This window comes from Aspergillus lentulus, assembly GCF_001445615.1.
Source record: "Aspergillus lentulus DNA, contig: Alt04, strain: IFM 54703, whole genome shotgun sequence".
NCBI lineage: Eukaryota > Fungi > Ascomycota > Eurotiomycetes > Eurotiales > Aspergillaceae > Aspergillus > Aspergillus lentulus.
This window is the reverse complement of record NW_028322122.1, coordinates 3434946-3452172: the sequence shown is the minus strand read 5'-3', so window position 1 is coordinate 3452172 and position 17227 is coordinate 3434946. Positions and strand designations below refer to the sequence as shown.

The 17227-nt window shown below is 46.0% G+C and overlaps 3 protein-coding genes across 3 annotated transcripts; 2 read left to right on the top strand and 1 right to left on the bottom strand.

Moving 5' to 3' along the window:
- Positions 1-4043: 4043 nt before the first annotated feature.
- On the top strand, positions 4044-4934 carry ALT_2396 (uncharacterized protein; the record flags this gene model as incomplete). The annotated part of the gene is made up of 1 exon (XM_089599330.1): positions 4044-4934. The coding sequence occupies one exon, from the start codon at positions 4044-4046 to the stop codon at positions 4932-4934; it is 891 nt and encodes a 296-aa protein (XP_089456476.1).
- A 1148-nt stretch (positions 4935-6082) lies between these two features.
- ALT_2395 (ankyrin repeat domain-containing protein) lies at positions 6083-7188 on the bottom strand (the record flags this gene model as incomplete). Its single annotated transcript, XM_089599329.1, has 2 exons — positions 6083-6803; positions 6863-7188. The coding sequence occupies 2 exons, from the start codon at positions 7186-7188 to the stop codon at positions 6083-6085; spliced, it is 1047 nt and encodes a 348-aa protein (XP_089456475.1).
- A 1787-nt stretch (positions 7189-8975) lies between these two features.
- On the top strand, positions 8976-12224 carry ALT_2394 (uncharacterized protein; the record flags this gene model as incomplete). The annotated part of the gene is made up of 3 exons (XM_033564623.2): positions 8976-9089; positions 9147-11893; positions 11996-12224. 3 exons carry the CDS (start codon positions 8976-8978, stop codon positions 12222-12224), a joined length of 3090 nt encoding a protein of 1029 aa, XP_033420514.2.
- Positions 12225-17227: the final 5003 nt, after the last annotated feature.

The following is a 17227-nucleotide window of genomic DNA, read 5'->3' as shown; positions in this document are numbered from 1 at the left end:
AAACTTGTAGAGAATTGGACTACGCTAGAGACTTCTCTGGGTGCAATTGCTCGATTGAAAACGCTTGAAAAGTCGACCGCGGTTGAGGGTGGGAGGGGCTGGAACTCAAAAACCCCCGAAAATTGGCCTTCCAGGGGACATATTGTGTTCAAAAATATCACCGCATCTTACCAGTATGTATCTTGTCAGGATGCACTCTGCCCACATCGCTGACAAGTGCAAAATGTAGGTCGGGGGCGATTGCCCTACGAAATCTGAGCCTGAATGTTACTGCGGGGCAGAAACTCGTCGTGTGCGGGCGCACAGGCAGGTGAGTCACTGCATAGGGTACGGCTTGTATATCCGAAGGCTCGGCTCACTCTACATACTAGCGGTAAAAGCACGTTACTCCTCTCGCTCCTACGGCTTCTGGAGCTACAATTCGGCCAGATCCAGCTCGATGGTGTTGATATCAGGCAGGTGAGGCTAGATATCCTACGACGACGGTGCTTCATTGCAGTGTCTCAAGACCCTTTGTTGTTGCCGAACGAGACCTTGCGCTTCAACTTAGGCCCGGATGAGTCAATATCAGACGACACCCTCGTTGTTGCATTGAACAAAGTGGGATTGTGGTCCCATTTCTTCGAAGGCCACACGTACTTTGGGGGGAGAGCCAGCCACCGTCATCAATATCCCAGGCTCTGGTGAACATCCAATCCTCGACCAGAAAGTCTCAATATTTCAGGAGCTCTCTGTAGGGCAGCGTCAACTGTTTGCGCTCTGTCGAGCACTTGTGAAAGCCAGCTCCTTACGACATTCCGGAGTGAAGCCCGTGGTCGTCTTGGACGAAGTTACATCCTCCCTAGACCCTGTCACGGAATCCACCATCCATCGTATCATCGACGAAGAGTTCACCGATAGAGGCCATACTGTCATCATTGTTGCTCATAGACTTGGTGTCTTGGAGGAGCACACGAAAAGTGGACGGGATGCTCTGGCACTGATGGCAGATGGTCAATTACGAGAAGTCATCGAAAACTTAGGACCTGTGGTTTTCCAGCGTTTCAGGCAGCTGGAATAGCGGTTACCTGTTGTTTTTGAAAGGTTCTAGTTTTGCTTTAACCGAGAAATATCAAACAACATCTTGACACAAATGGAAATTTTGTGGTGTGCAATTCAGTTTTTATTCTAATGAGACTGAGAGGCTTCATCAAGGCCAAAATTTGGGTGGAGGACTAGTACGACCGACTGGCACACCTTCTTTTTGCTTTACGCGCTTCGCGAGATACTGTACTGTTCAGGCAATCCTGGTTCGGTAGCAACTCTGTATCCAAAACATTCTCACTCCAGTTCGACCTAGACAAGGTCAAGTTCGAAAATGCTATGCATTTCTCCTCTGCCTAGTCATTAATTTGGCGAACTTTTTCGTTGATCGTGAGCGATATTGAGGTGAGAACAGGGTCTGAACCAGGTATATAGAATAGTGCTGTAAGCATACATAAAGGGCGAGGCCATATTCTATAAGCATGCATGCCTGCATCCAGGATTACGCACTTTTATCTCCATGTTGTCTTTAAAGTGCGCCAATAGAGATGATTTAAAAAGCCTATATACCGATTGGTTGAATAAACCTGTGAGGCTGGCACATGATCCTAGTATTACCAAAAGGTACTTGTGCTCAATGAGGTGGTTCGGTGATTCCGAAGTGATTCTGAAGGCTATTGGGTCATGTAGCAAGTTAGCTAGCGTAAGGCATATAGCAAGACCATAAACTGACGTCCAATGAAAGATGCTAGGTTTCCAAGATAGGTTGGTTGCCGTGGTTGGTTGGACGGTTGGAGGATCCCCGGACCGTCCGCGGCCTCAGCCTCGCGGGCGCTGGCGGGCTGCGACATACGGCCCTCGGGTGGGGGTACCCAAGGCCGCTTGCGGTCCCCAGTTATTAGTAGCTGTGTTTACCTCCATATAATTGTTCCCATTCGTACCTGAGAGGGGTTAAAGCCAGCGTTGCTGGTGTTTAATAATGATCACGCATTTTTCTTTGACGAAAGAGCATTCTGTGATGTCCCTCGTACTGATATGGTTTTCGCAATTCCCCTGTCCGGGTCCCTCAGAAAGCACACAATGAGCCGACCAGGGGGCTCGCGTGATAAGGGTTACTGATGATACCATCGAGGACGGGATTGATAAAGGCTGCACCTCCTGAAATTTTCTCTCCCAACTCGTATCGCCGCTTCTGATCTAAACAATACCGACTGGGCAACCAGGGTTCACTTCTCGCTCTACCGAGTATATTCAACGCAGGTATGCAAGTATAGGGCATCAGATGCATGGCTCCTCTGCATGCTATATTCAGTATAATCTTCAGAACTAAGAGCATCCCCAGCCGTGCTATTCCCAAGGAAGTAGCCATATCACTTGTCCTGCTGTCATGTTGGGCTTTATACTACCAATAATCATGTTCTTCTCGCCAATAACCAACCTCCATGCCTAACAGAATTGGATCATACTATGGCAGTTTGCACTACTGCTGGTCAACGTGTTAATGGTGGTGTTCTCTGCCGTGCTGCGAAGATGGCAGCACAGACATAGGTCTCCAGAAGAGCACAAGGCTGAGTTCAAGTGGTACAAGAAGCTCGACGTACCTAGTCTACAGCATGCATATATATATGTGTTTGCCGTCTACTCTATAGTTCACATTGCGATAATAGTGTATGCGTGGACCTGTCCTGACATTGCTATTATGAAAGCCTTCTTCAAGCTACTAAACCCCTTCCAGGCTGACTGGAATATGGTAAGTATCTTAAAGCAGGTGGCCACATAGGACCTTATTACTAAAAAGCTTTATATATTAGGCACTATACTACTTTAATAGGTATATAGATGCCCTCTAGGGTGTCCTTTTCTATTATTATACTATCTTATATATCTTTCTAATATGGGAGGGATGTAATGATCTTCATCTAGAACTACAATGTAGAAAGTTGAGTTTCTGGACACTCTGGCTTTATACAAAGTTGTTAAACGGACGCAGGCACCAAAAATAAAATAAAATAAAATAAAATAGCATAGAATAATGCGAAGAAAACTATGTTTCGGTGAGGTGCGGCATAGCTAGTTTCGAAGGGGGTGGATTTTGTAAAGTGGGTAAATGACTCTACCTAGTGAATCTATATTCTAGCCTCAGAAATTGAAGCTCTGCAACGCCACTACCAGCTTGGCTAGGGTCCTCCGTCCCATGCCATGTAATAAGGGCCAGCCAGTGCGCCAAGAAAAGAGTTCGGCTTACACCAGCACTGGTATCGCATATTAGGTCAAATTCGTTTTTCCTTTCTAGCCGACGAATACAATATATGCTAGAGTACATGAGATGTGATGTGACATTCAGAGATATTCCGTCGCCTGACTCCAATGTAACGCTGTTCATATTTAGAAGATACCCTTGGAGGGTCCTCGAAGGTGGCGGCTGGAATTATTATAACCATACACATGCACTTCGTATGTATTGTGCTATAGTACGGAGTACTACGGTGCTAACCATTCATTGTTAGTTAATCTACATTCAGCACATGACAGGAATATTATTAAAGCAGAAGGGGGAAGAGACATTACAGTCTATCTCTGCAATAGAGAATTCACAACTATAATACCAATCCAAATAAAATAATAGGAAGCGCCCCCCCCCCCCTTCCCCCCCCCAAAAAAGTCCTTTTCCCATAAATATAATTTCCCTTCTATGTCAAAGTAAGCATAAGACATAAATCAGTCTCTACATGCTGTCCCTATTTTGTCTCCCAGCCCAGCCAACTTGCAGCCATCGTAAATTTGGTTTTTTGTGTATACAGAAAGTCAAAAACGCAAATACTGTTGTGATTAATTTAGAATTGCACATACCATCTCTTCTGTCTCTCTAAGGCAGTCATGTCAGTCTACACACACATACTCACTTACACTCATGCCACACTTACACCATACTTGCACTCACTCACTCACTTACTCCATCACTCACTAACTCACGCCAATGTATAGTTAACTACCTCCACTGCCGAGCACGTCTATCAACCATGAGACTACTATGGTTACTATTAGCATGGCTGGCATTTGGGGAAGTTTATGCTCAGAGCAAGTGTGGGATCGAGATAGTTGATGACAGCAGCAGCAGCAGCAGCATCAAGCGCAGCGTAGGGTTCCTCCGGCTTGAGCGCAATGTCACCTGGCCGGCGACGTCGACGACAGCCCTGGCAAAACGGATGCAGCTGCCGGGGTCGCTGGAATCGCTGGGAGAATTCTACGAAAAGGAGCTCCCCAAGATTTCGAAACCTATCGCGACACGCGACGAAGCCCCCGAGGCGACCTGGATGAGCGCGGCAATCCTGCAGGAATTCGGCCGGTTACGGAGGAAGGAGTGGAGCACCGGTCTTGAGGGCCTCAAGGGGTGCACCACCCTGTATATCATCAGCCGCAAGGCAGTATATGCGACCCACTGGTGGGAGAATGTCTCCTTCGACCCAGACGATGAGTGGCGGGACCCGCCGACCCAAACGGACGCTGAATTGTTCCAGCTCACTGTCACTGATATGCTGAGGGACGGAGGGAGATACCACAGGAAACTCGATGCCGACCTGATCGAGGACGACTACATCCGCGCCTACCTCATCCGCCCAGCCAAGCCTTTCCGGCAGTTAGAAGATCCAAACGCTGCCGACTACACCATACAATGGAATCAGATCCGTGACACTGTCGGCGAGCTGGTGCCCACGCTGCAAGACCCATCACGCTGGACAGACATTGCGTACGAGACGGTGAAAGAAGATGATGAACTCTTCATAGGCAATACAGTCAGAGGAAGGAATCTCTTCAAATACGACAGAGCTCAGGACATTGGGGGGGGCCAAACGCAGCAATGGGCTATGTTGTGGGTTGAAGGCCAGAAGTACCATGAGGACAAATGGTGAGCCATATACAGGGTCTGGTGTGATCAAGTGTCTACGGTGGTCTATATTGTATATATACATATATGATTCATTACTACCCGTCGCGGCTATCTTCTTTCCTGCAATTGGGCTCTTACTCTGTCTATCACTATCATACACTATTCGATGTTCGGGTCGCTCTCTGTACCATCCTTCCAAACAATCTGGCAAAGACGCAGAGACTTGACAAGCTTGCTCCCCGCATATTCATACGCAGAAAAAGATTTTAGAGCGATCTGCTGACGAGAGTAAATTAGATGCAGTGTGCCATGGGTTACCTGATACTCAGCACCAGCGCTATTTGAAAGTAAGGCTGCTCTGGTTCTTCGCCACACTTGCGAAGGTCTCATACCTATGTGTGAGAAAGCACATCCCATTCCACAGTAGGGGTAGAATAGGACTAGGACTACGACCCTGCAAGCGGTGCTCCTAGTGCTACTACCATAGCATACGCCCGTAAGATAATAGTCTATTCTACAGCTGAAGTCGGCTTGTGGCGCTGATTTAATCTCCGAGCCCCTCTTAGACACGGGGAATATCTCCATAGGATAACCTTCCCCTGATCAAGAAGTGCCACATGATCGGGATTGAAGACCATTGATTGGTCGGAAAATTCTGAAGCTTTGAGGTTGTCTCATTAACAGATTAAGCTCAATCTGCTTCAGGCACGTGCCCAGACGCTGTGGTCTTGGATCTCGAGGTGGATGCCTCGCCCCGCCCTGACCCTCTGGCGGCTGGTACCTCGGTATTATTACATGTTACAATGACAGGAAGTTACCGGAGGCTTACATTATCTCTTATGTCAACCAAAATGACGGCAGGATAGTTAGAATACCATGATTATTCAGCCATTGCCGTCTCATGTATAATATATCCCAAGGGGAAATCATCAAAGACTGACATAGTACAACGGAACGAATCCTGGCGAATCAGTGGTGGAAAAGAGGAAAGGAATAGCAGGTACTTGGAGTACTTCAGGACAATTAGTTATGCTACAGCAAGCTGAAGCATACTCCGTACAAAGGAATAACATCCGACCGCCCGTAAGACTGAAGGAGCTCATGTTTCCTGTGTAGCCAACCTACTACCCTGCTCTACTACCGCGAAACAAGCCATTAACCGCAGTAGATCTAGTTAGGAGACAACTTGGTACGACTCCGTGTTCGGCTGCTAATACTATCCTGAGAAATAACCCCCATCGGAGTATTCTTAACAGCAGTATACTTGCTATTAGTCTTCTGTCTCTTTGCTGTAGGCTCTGTAGCATTCTCGGCGCTTGACTTCTCTGTATTAGCTTGTACCGCGTTTGTTGCATGCTTATGCTTGGTCAGCTTTCCAGACAAAGCGGTTATAGAATCAGCGTGACTAACTTCTGCATCTACAAGGAGTTTGAGTATACTCTGATACTTGACCTGCATGCTAGGATGCTTGACCTGTATGTGTAACTCGGCTACTTCCGCAGGGCTTCGGTCACGGAATTGTTTGCACCCCGGTCGCGCCGTAGGATCTGCGCCCGCGTCTAGTAGTATTTGGACCACGTCCTCCATAGCGAAACGGACAGCACAGTGTAAAGGCGTGCCCCAGTTCGCGGAGGTCGTGTTCGGATCAAGACCCTTGGCAAGAAGGAATCTAGTTTTGAACGCTGTATTCGACCTGCTCCAACAAATAGCGGAAAAGAAGAGACTGGATTCAACCTTAGCCCCATATTCAACGAGCAGGTCGAACACAGCTCCGTTGTCTTTATAGGCCATGTTAAGGGCGCTGGCGAGGGGTTTTGTCTTTGTTGGGCCGCAACGGTTGGGGTCAACACCTCGCTCCAGTAACTCGCGAGCACAGGCAGCGTTCAAAAAGCTATGTTCCCTAGAAGTTAGTCTTGCAATCAGGGGCTACCCAACTGGCCACTAACGTACCGGAGAAGAGGCTCGCCGGAGGACGTGGTACATTTTCTAGGTTTCAGGCCACGGTCAAAGTAGAGGCGAATTACACGCGGGTCCTGATGGCCCTCCTTCCCGCAAAGAGAGCCTACTGCGCGGGATGTCATGGGCACGCCGGCATCGAAGAGCGCGGCCACGATATCCAGATGTGCCGCTTGGGTGGCGCGGCTGAGTCCGGTGTCAAGCGACTCAGCAGAGAGTCGCCCGCTGGCGAGGGCCTCCTGGACTTTCGGCAGGTCACCATTACCACACGCAACAAGGAATGTGTTGATATAAGCTGTATTTGCGCTGTTGGGTGGCATATTATAAACAAGACAGAGATTTGAATGGGAATGGGAGTATGTACTGCAGAGAAGTTGCAGGCGTGGAGCTTCAAGGACAAATTTATGCGTGTAAAGGGCAGGCGGATGTGATGGGCAAAATCAGGGAACAGCGAACAGCCAATCAATCCCCAGTACCTGAGTATACGGTATGGAGGAGACTAGCTTCGAGGATACTATCCTGACCAACACGTGACTACTACCCCAGGATGAGGGTATCGCCAAGACAAGGAGTATCAGAAGCTACTCTACAATCTACTCTGTGGATACTCCAGGAGTAGCGATAGGAGTCGCGATGAAGTCGCGGCTAAGAAACTATATAAGGACACTCATTAGCATTGTATCTAGCACTCTTAGTTTAGTTCCTCGCGCTCAATAACAATCTCTCACTTGAGTACAAGTTCACTAGTCTGATTCGTCAGTTACTCTCTACTATTAAGGATACATCCTTAATAGGCCTTGCTTCTATCGAAACTGTTCATTGACATTGTGTGTTACCTTTGGATTGTCCTTGATCTATGAGAGATCATTGTACTATTATGTCAAGACGTATACCTGGTTGGTATAGCGTTATAGGCTACCTGGTCAGTAGGCCGCAGGCAAGTATCAGGTATAGTCCAGGGACTATATCACCCCGTTCCCAAAGTAGTTGAGCAGAAGAACAGCGGAGACGGATCCCAGGGTTTGACACCTAATCGTCATCCTCTTAAATCCAAAAATCACTATAACTCTAGTCTTCTTAATAGATCTAATATTTTTATATTCATACATAGAGAATAAATATAAAAATATCCCCCTATCTAGGCCTAGATCTAGTCAGAAAGCTTATCATTTTTAAGAGACTCTAGATAACATGCACCCAATGGTTTAACCCATATCCACGTGGGTTGGATTAGGGCTGGCAACGCAAAGCGTGGATTGGGTGGGTTGGGTGTGGATTGGTGGATTGGGTCAGCCAGTCTAGGTACAGTTGTAGTAGCCTTTTGTTAGAAAATAGAATACCGCTATGAGACGCTACCCTGACTGGGATAATGTCCGGATACTCTTTTGGCCTAGTGGTATTATAATTTGATACCTTTTGATATAGAAAGGTTAAGGTACCATTCAGAGCGGGTTCAGTCCCTTGACATTATTTAGCCGAAAGCGCCGAGTACATCCGTCAATATAACTTGAATTCTACCTTACTGTCCTAAACCCCCTTTTCCTGAGATGCAGTCGGTGATCTTACATTGCCCCATTTCTCCCAATGCACGACTAGTATAGTGCATACTATGGTACTGCTATTTTGCCCTCGCTACGAGATTTAGCCGAGAAATCTCTCCAATTCTGTGATAGTACTGACTAGTTACTCCTAGGGACCTAGGCTGATCCAGTCGGACCGCCACTCTCATGGAACAATGCTCGGATGATTGTACATTTTGGTCCTAGGACTTTCTAAGGCTTCCTAGGGCTTATAGAACCACAAGAGGACGGTGGCTCAAGAGCAAGCCTGTAGTAGTCCGGATGTGTGTGTACCATTGCGAGCCTGGTGACCCCCACTTGCCCGACTTTCATTTCCACAATTCGGACTGTATCCTCCCCCTCTTCAATGTACAGTACACTTGTCTGAGATTAGCAGTTCGCCGGAGCTAAGAAATGTGCGGAGCCTCGCCTCTGAGCTCCATTTCTGTACAATTGAGGATCAAAGGGTATATAGAGTAGTCAATACACACTCTACAGCATCTCACTCGAGTTTCGGGACTACACCCATTTCATTTCCTCGGGACACAATGGCGCCCCCGACGCTCCTGTTATTGTCTCTCGGTTTTCTCTTCTCTATACTTGCTCATGCGGATGATGAGTATTTTTCCGTGGGTGACCTGAGCCAGTACACCACGGATGGAGTATGTCTTTACGGCTTCCCACTACGTTCTCTCCGCAAGCATCTGACGCCTCTCTAGGTCCCGACACCCGTGCTCACCGGGTCCGTGATTGAAATTACTGCGGTAGGTGATCCGGCTGAGAATGGAATCTTGGCATTCCTGTCTCCAGATATGCAGACCAGCCTGAAATCCACCATGGATAGCGACTGCGCGGCGGACATTGACTCAAAGTGCTACCAAGAGGTCCTGGACGTCCTTGAGGGCACTGGCCGCACTCTCCAATCCCGCAGTCTGAACCCACCCGCACTAGAGCCGCGCAACTTGGCTTATCTAGGGGCTGGCGCGATGGCCATTATCGGCTTCATAATCGCAAAAGTCTACCGGGACGACAAGGTGGTTCCGGTGCCCATCAAGATTCCCCCGGCGCAACTGGAGGACTCTTTCAATCTGGAAACCGCTACCGCCATCGTCTTCATCACTGACTTCAGCCAACCAGAGCAGACCATCACGCAACCTCCAGAGCAGGACACGGCGACTGGACTGCCAGCCACGATTACCACCTTTGCGAGTGCCGGGAACGGCGCGAGTGCGGGAGATATGGGCATCCAGCTGGACTCGACGGTGGCAGCGCACCTCCAGACGCTGCTTTCCGGCTCGGACAACAGCAACTGCGACATAGGCGCCGACTTCTTTTCTTCATCCTCCCTCCGGTCTCGTTCGCTGGACATGGCCAGCGTCATCTGCGGCGCCGAAAACATCCTCGCCGACGGCATCGGCCGGGATGGATATCCCAACTGGCTGCTCATGAATCACGGAAACTTCCCGTGGACCAATGCAGAGCTTGTGACAGGTGTAAATACTGTCGTGCAGTGGGCACTCACTCAGGCTGACCGGCTGAATCCGGGGATCAGCGCATCTCATCTCCACGGGCTGGCTGTCGGGGCCTTTGCCTTGTCGTGGCTCTACTTCACCAATGGGGCCATCACGACCAATAATGTGATCCCCGCCGCATCGCTCCGGGGGGGTCCTACCGCCACGGTGTGCCAAGCGCAGACAGCGACCCAATGCGGCGTTGAGTGCGAGGTCCAGACATTCGCCCCTCAATTCGCCTGCTCAACTGCCTGCTTGACCGTCACATCTTGCGATGCGCAGGACGCCCTCACCACCACCCTCACAGCCACCATGACTGCTGTCGGCGCGGACCCAACGGGGAATTCGTCGACTGCGACTGGTCAAGGGCAACAGATCGCTGTCGCTTCGTACATCAACCCGCTTGGTGACCCGGCTGCGTGGAATCGGCTGATCGCGTATGATGTGAAGAAGATGCCTATCTTAGTTGCCAACGTCGTGAACGGCCCGGATTCGGCTCTTGACTCGAACTGGCAAGGTGTGATCCAGCGTGCTTCGGCTGCGGGTAAAACAGTGCTTGGTTATGTACGGACTGGATACCTGGGCGTGAGTGTCCAGAAATTCCAAACACGGCTGGGCTCGGGGAATCTGGCGGATTGGACTGCTCAGATCGAGGAAGATGTTGATATGTGGTACAAGCTTTACGGCGATAATATCGGCGGTATCTTCTTTGACGAGGGCTGGCCCGAATGTGGTGACAACAATGAATATGCGGATCTGTATAAGTATATCAACGCCTATACGAAACGTGCTCACCCCGGTGCATTCACAGTCCTGAACCCCGGATCTCCTATAGCATCTTGCTTCGAGGATACCATGGATACCCTTCTGACTTTTGAGCTGAACTACGATTCCTACATCAACTCCTACACACCTAACAATTGGACCCCCAGTGACCCGCGGAAACTCTGGCATATTGTCTACAATGTGCCCGAACCCGCGGTCAGTGAGGTAGCCAGTCTAGCCAAGGAGCGCGGGGTGAGCTTCCTTCAACTTACAGACGACAGCTTGCCCAATCCATACGACACGCTGCCTGCGGATTCATACGTCCAAACCATGATGAACGCAATCAGTGGTGGCTCCCCATTGAATACAGATGCAGCATCCTGGACCTCTGGAGGCGCCGCAGGAGCGGTGTCTGGATTATCAGTTGTGACTTCGGACTATAGCTCTGCTCAGTTATCCTGGAACGTGGCCTCGAATTCTCTTGGCTACCATGTGTATTCGGGTGATAGTGTTGTTGCAAGTGTTCCAAGCTCAATGACAACGATCACGATTGGCGGTCTGGCATCCGGAAGTAGCTACATATTTCATGTAAGTGCAGTAGGTGGAGGCGGCAGTCTAGGGCCAGCTTCGAATACAGTTACTGTGAATACCGAATCTTTACCTGGTGGGAAAACTGTTGTTAACTACGACTCCTCTCCTTCAGCCACTTCGACCACTATCCAGGCGGACATTCTAGTACCTTACTCGTTTGTCCGCCTCTATCTCTGGGACTCCGTGGGCTGTGACTTCGATACTGATCCAGGATGGAGTGTTAACTTCAACATTGACCATTACGCCTGCACCCACTACATGGTCGAAGGCACTACACTCTACAAGTATAACGGTGTACTTCCTGAAGGCTCCACGGCGCCCCCATGGTCCTGGGAGGTAGTCAGCACAATCACCCTGGACATCACCGGCTACACTTACAAGTGGACGTTACCCCTGGGGACTTCCACTTTCGACACGAGCAAATTCGTGGTTCAGGCGCAAGGCTATAATCCCTTAACCAACGCCTTTGAGCCCGACCCCACTGCTTATGACTGCGAGGGCTCGACCATGTGCACGACCCCCGATTTTGTGAAGTGGTGTGACCAGGCCGTCAATACCCTGCAGCGAAACGACCAGCCCTCTTACTTTGCTACGTCTGCGTGAGTAACCCTGCTCGTTTGCCATCAGTCATTGCTCGATTGGCATGCAACATTCTTCTTATCCCTTGTACACTCAATGCCAATGCTGATCTATGTCTCTAGGAACGAGTCCGGCATTAATCTGTCCGGCAACTGCTGGGGCGATCAGACTCGGGGCTGCGGCGTGTTCATCCAGGGCGATGCCCACTGCAGTATCAGTGGTAACGACATATGGAATGACTACCAGAACATCCGCAACATTGGCGGCTGTAAAAGGTGTGGCTCGTTCCACAGGGAAGACGGCTGTCTGATTACTATCAACTATATCTATTCATGTGACAACCACTGGTAGACCGTGGCCGACGTGCGCCCTATCCTAGGGGAGCTCACGGTTCATGATACTGCGCGGTCAAGGTGGAATGTTGTTGGTCTGTGGATAAGTTTTGCTATCGCCAAATCGGATCAATTGCATGCATACCAGATATCCTTATTCAGCAGACAATATATAACTATATTGTCTTCCAAAATAACCACTTCAACCGTGCTATTCATGAGTATTGACTTCATTGACTGTAACTTGGGCAATATTTCTACGTAGCGTTTTCTAGCTATTAGCAACCTCGACTACTGTTGCATTATCGCCCTGATCCTTCCCTTTGGGTTGTGAGTTGCCCCTGGGCGTAGTTTGGTCCTGCTTCACAGCTTTAGGGAAGAAGAAGACACTAATAGCCTAATTCCACTGATTTCATCTTAGAAACTTCTTTTGAGCTAAGTCTATAATAGAGTATAACTGTTAGCTTGACTAAATCACAGTAAAAATAAGAAGAGCTACTTACCATTCAGGATATATAGCAGTTTAACTAGTATTAGGGCCTAGATTATCAAGGTAGCAACCTGTCTGAACCCCCAAGCATCATCCTCAACTTATCCCTAGCTAGGGTTCACAGATGCCTTCTTTACTGCTATATTATGGTAAGACCAACTATCATGCCTGCAGTCAATAATCCTATTAGCAAGACCTAAAACAGTATTAATACTCTAACCAGTGTCTTATGTAACTTGTCTCTCTGGAATTTCTGCTTCAGAGACTGAAGCTAGAAGGTGATTATTCTAGTAATAGCAAAGATGGCAACAGTCCATGATGGATACAGGACCGGATTGATGACGCTATAATCTGTTGAGGTGTGGGCGCACCCATCTGATGATGAAAGAGACTATCACCGTCTTAGGGCCGCAACCCACGCAGAGAATGGGAGATTTGCCAACTACATGAGGCAGCATGGACAGAAACGCAAAGTCGTTTCGGCTAAGCACCAGGAAGGTACAGATACGGAGACCGGCCAGGTCTTGGTGACCAGAGAGCAAATGTCGGCGTGCATCAAGAAGGTGAGCTCATAGGCATGTCTCAGTATAGGCAAACTGGAGACTTGTCTGCGGTATGCCCATCCTGATCAGTCATGATAACATCGTCTCCGCCCAGCGTCTGTTGTCCTTGATTCACGTCGATTTTTGGTTAGAGGGGGGGAGCTTCCATTATACCAGATGTACAGTGGTATGAAGGTGATTGTTGGCATAGGGACTCTTGTTGAATGATTTTGAGCATTTCAGTGCGTTCGTTCAGCAACTCAACAACTTGATGGTTCTGGTCAATAACTATTGGTTGTCAGACTCCTATACACAGCCGGTAACTGTAGTAATTAGGGTTCACCCTTACTCTGTAGTGTAATTTAATCCCACCTAGTTAAATTAATGCATCTAGCTAAGATTAAAGTCCCTATCTCTAGCGTTATTGGGGGCTTCAAACTGAGGGCTCTTACTTATAAATACTTATTATATAGTTTCCTCCAGCATATTAGCTTTTAGTTTAGCTCTAAAACACTGTGTAAATATCTTATTTCTGTCAAGGATATCCTGGTACACTCTTAATAATAAATAGGTAGCTTTCAGAGTGTCTAGGTAAGCTTTAAACCTATATAGAGGTATGCCAGTAACTCAAGGAATGCAGATCACAGGGCTCAGATACTGAATCTAAATGCTGTTTAACTGGGGGATTGTTGGCCTTTAAGAAGGAATTAGACTTGCTAGGTGTGCGAGCATTTGATGGATGTTCCCAAAGAGGTCTTAACTGTAATTTTTGTAGAGGCTGTTCGCCAAAGAGGATCCTTGGGCGCACTGACAGTTACATTGAATCTCATGATCCACAGACAGCGAGATTGGGCGCCACTTGGGGGCGACTAATAAAACCAGGCACTGGGGTGTGCGTAGCTATGGTGTTGCTGTACCTGGACCTCCCACCTTACCTTGAAGTAGCCATCAGTAGAGGTATTACCATATTAACTTTGCTTAAAACTAATACAGAATAAGCAAACTAAACTTAATTCTATATTAGTATTTAATTTCCTGAAAGAAAGAAGACTCTTTCCTAAATAATCAATACCAGAAAAATATTACCATGCTGTAATTACCAAGATAAATATAATATATATTTAGACCACTCCACTGCTAATAGGGAGGTTCAGATACCTATCCCTTGAGTTAGTTACCCATCAGCAGGAGATGTAGATCTCAACTGACTCACAACCTGTTTCACTTCTAATTAACCATCTCTGAAGGAGTAAAAGACATTCTCTGATATATCCATTTAATTTAGAATTCTAGAGGTGGGCTGGTCAGCTATATAGGCATAATAAAATCCTGACTATGGTTAATTAATGCATGATCTATAGCGCTAGGAGGCCTACAGATCATAAGGTATAAAAACAGCGCAGACCACTCTGTTCTCTGTATATTAGATAATAGCTGAATAAGACTACTCACTTACTGTCTAGCATAGATTAATAGGGAGAAGTAATCCTCCCCAGCCCTGCTACTTATGAACTGAATAGGGAAAAAAGGCATGCTAAGAGCTGCAGGGGAAGAGGCCTTATAATATTACTTATTCCTAAGTCTAAACCATTCTATATAGAGCCATTTTAATAGTATTTACTTAGCTTAGAGAGACAGAGTATTAAATATTGTAAATAAGAAGAGTAGTTATAAATACTAGTTAATGTCTTTACTAATATCTCTATAAATAGAATAAAGCATGCTTTACTTAGATTATCCCTCCCTTATCTCTAGAATTTCTATTTTCTCTGTTAACTCCCTAGAGGCCTAAGTAGTATCTCATAGATTCCTCTAATCTTGTGGTGACCTGCACCAGGGCATCTTCTATACTATAAAAGATCTTGAATATCTGCTCCTGTAATTATAATAAGGCCTATTTTAACTCTTTCTGCTATTAAAGCTCTCCCCTTGAGTAGCTAACCTTATAAATAAGGTTTTCAATCTGCTGCTAGAAATTATCTAATAAGTATTTAGACTATTGAAGTTGAGATAGGAGCCTTTTAAGGCTAGAGGATGTTCTATTATAATATAAAAATCTGGTCCTTAGCAGGTGTGATTTCTTCTAAAATAGAATATAATTACTGATGTGAATGGGATGGATGAAAAGATTGTTCCATAGTTATTATTAAATATGTTATTAGATCTAGAGGAATAGATAGAAAAAACCTGATTAGGAGCTGTTAGAAAAGAATTTCTGTGTTCTACTTGAGGGAACAAGGGCCCTTTAAGTATGTTTACTATCAGCGTAGCTGCCTTGGGACATAGTGACTATAATATGAACATAAGGCTCAGACTTTCCTTTAGTATGTCATGTCATCGAGTTTATTGAAAACAGTATAGGATACAATATAACACTATTTTAATATGTACTGCTCATACTATAGCTCATAAGTAGGGTCCTTATGCATAGACATCCTTGCCTCTCTCTGAAATACATCTGGAGCTGTCCTCTGCCATTATTTAAATGTTGCAGACTTGATTTTGCATATTTAGTAGCACCTCTGTGAACTGCTGTATAGTAGCATCTAATAACTTAAATATAGTTTATAATATTAAGATGGATTTGCATAGCTATCCCTGGTCTAATATGGAATAAGTGTTCCTCTAAGTTCCTATAAGAGAACTCCCTAAATAGCCTTGGCCTCTACTTATATCCTAGGACTTAGTTAATAGTAGAACTATAAGGTATAATTCCATCTCCTTTGCTCTTGCTCTCTCTAAATAGAAGCTTTGGAGTAAAGATTCTTTCTCCTAGTTAATACATAATAACCTTGCATTGAGGTTATACTTCTTATATCTACTTTATGATAAAGCTTCCTCTAACTGTGCTAGGTAATTAGCTAGATTCTTTTATAATACTTTAGTTTAGTGAATTTTAGACTCTAGTTGCTCCTGGTACATCCTTAATGCCTACTTCTGTTGAAATATAGTCTGATAATTTAAGCAGAAACTACTCTGAAAATAAGTAAGTAAATAGCTAATATAGGGACCATAGGACTACTAACTAATATTTCAGGCTAGATAATTCTGCTAGTGTATGATTAATTTAGAAATACCATTGTGTCTTGCTGGGATGGCTTCTTACTATAGGGCATTAATACCTCTGTGGTAAAAAATTATTAAAGCTGTTTAAAAGTACTTTTCAGCCTTTAACTAGTATTCTCTAAATAAAGGCAGTGACTAATGTTGCCTACAGCCACTCTAAATATAAAGTAGCAGACAGGACTAGCTAAGCACTAATAGATATGCTACTATGAATATAGCATGGTTTGGGTTAGCTAGCAGTAAACTAGTTAATACAGCACAACAGCAGCCCTAATCAATAAAAACAAAATTAGTGTCACACTTTGACATTTTAAGATAATATATAATATGGCTTACTGACAGAGAGTAGTTTTAATCATCTAAGATAATTACAAATGTTCCGCTAATTAAAAAAGAATCTGCTTATTCTTCCAGTAAATAGTGTGGAGAAGATCTCTTCTTAAGTTCTTCCATGGTCCATGGATTATAAAGAAAATTGAGAGTTATGCAAGCAGGTTTTCCCTTTTCTGTTTCTGTCTTTATTGGTCTTAGTGCCTATAATTCATAGTAATATTTTCACAGTATACAGCTAATTCAGAGTGTAGATAATATACAGTGTTACAGTGGTTATGCCAGTTTATGGTGTATAGTTGACTAATTCTTTTTCTGGTATAATGCTGTCATAGCCTTAGCTAGCTATTTAGGAGGCAATCTATATTCTGTCTGGGATCTCTAATTCTCTATTGGCTTAGATATATCAACACCCATATTGCATTGAATGTTGCCCTTGGGGTCATGGCAGGCCAGTTCCTCCTAGGCCCAGGAGCTATATAGGCTGTATTGTGGTCCTGGCATGAGGGTGTCATTGCTGATCTTGCTCATTAATTAGTTTCGCAAACAGAACAAGTGGGGCTGTACCTATTACTGTAGATTCCAGTTTGTTTC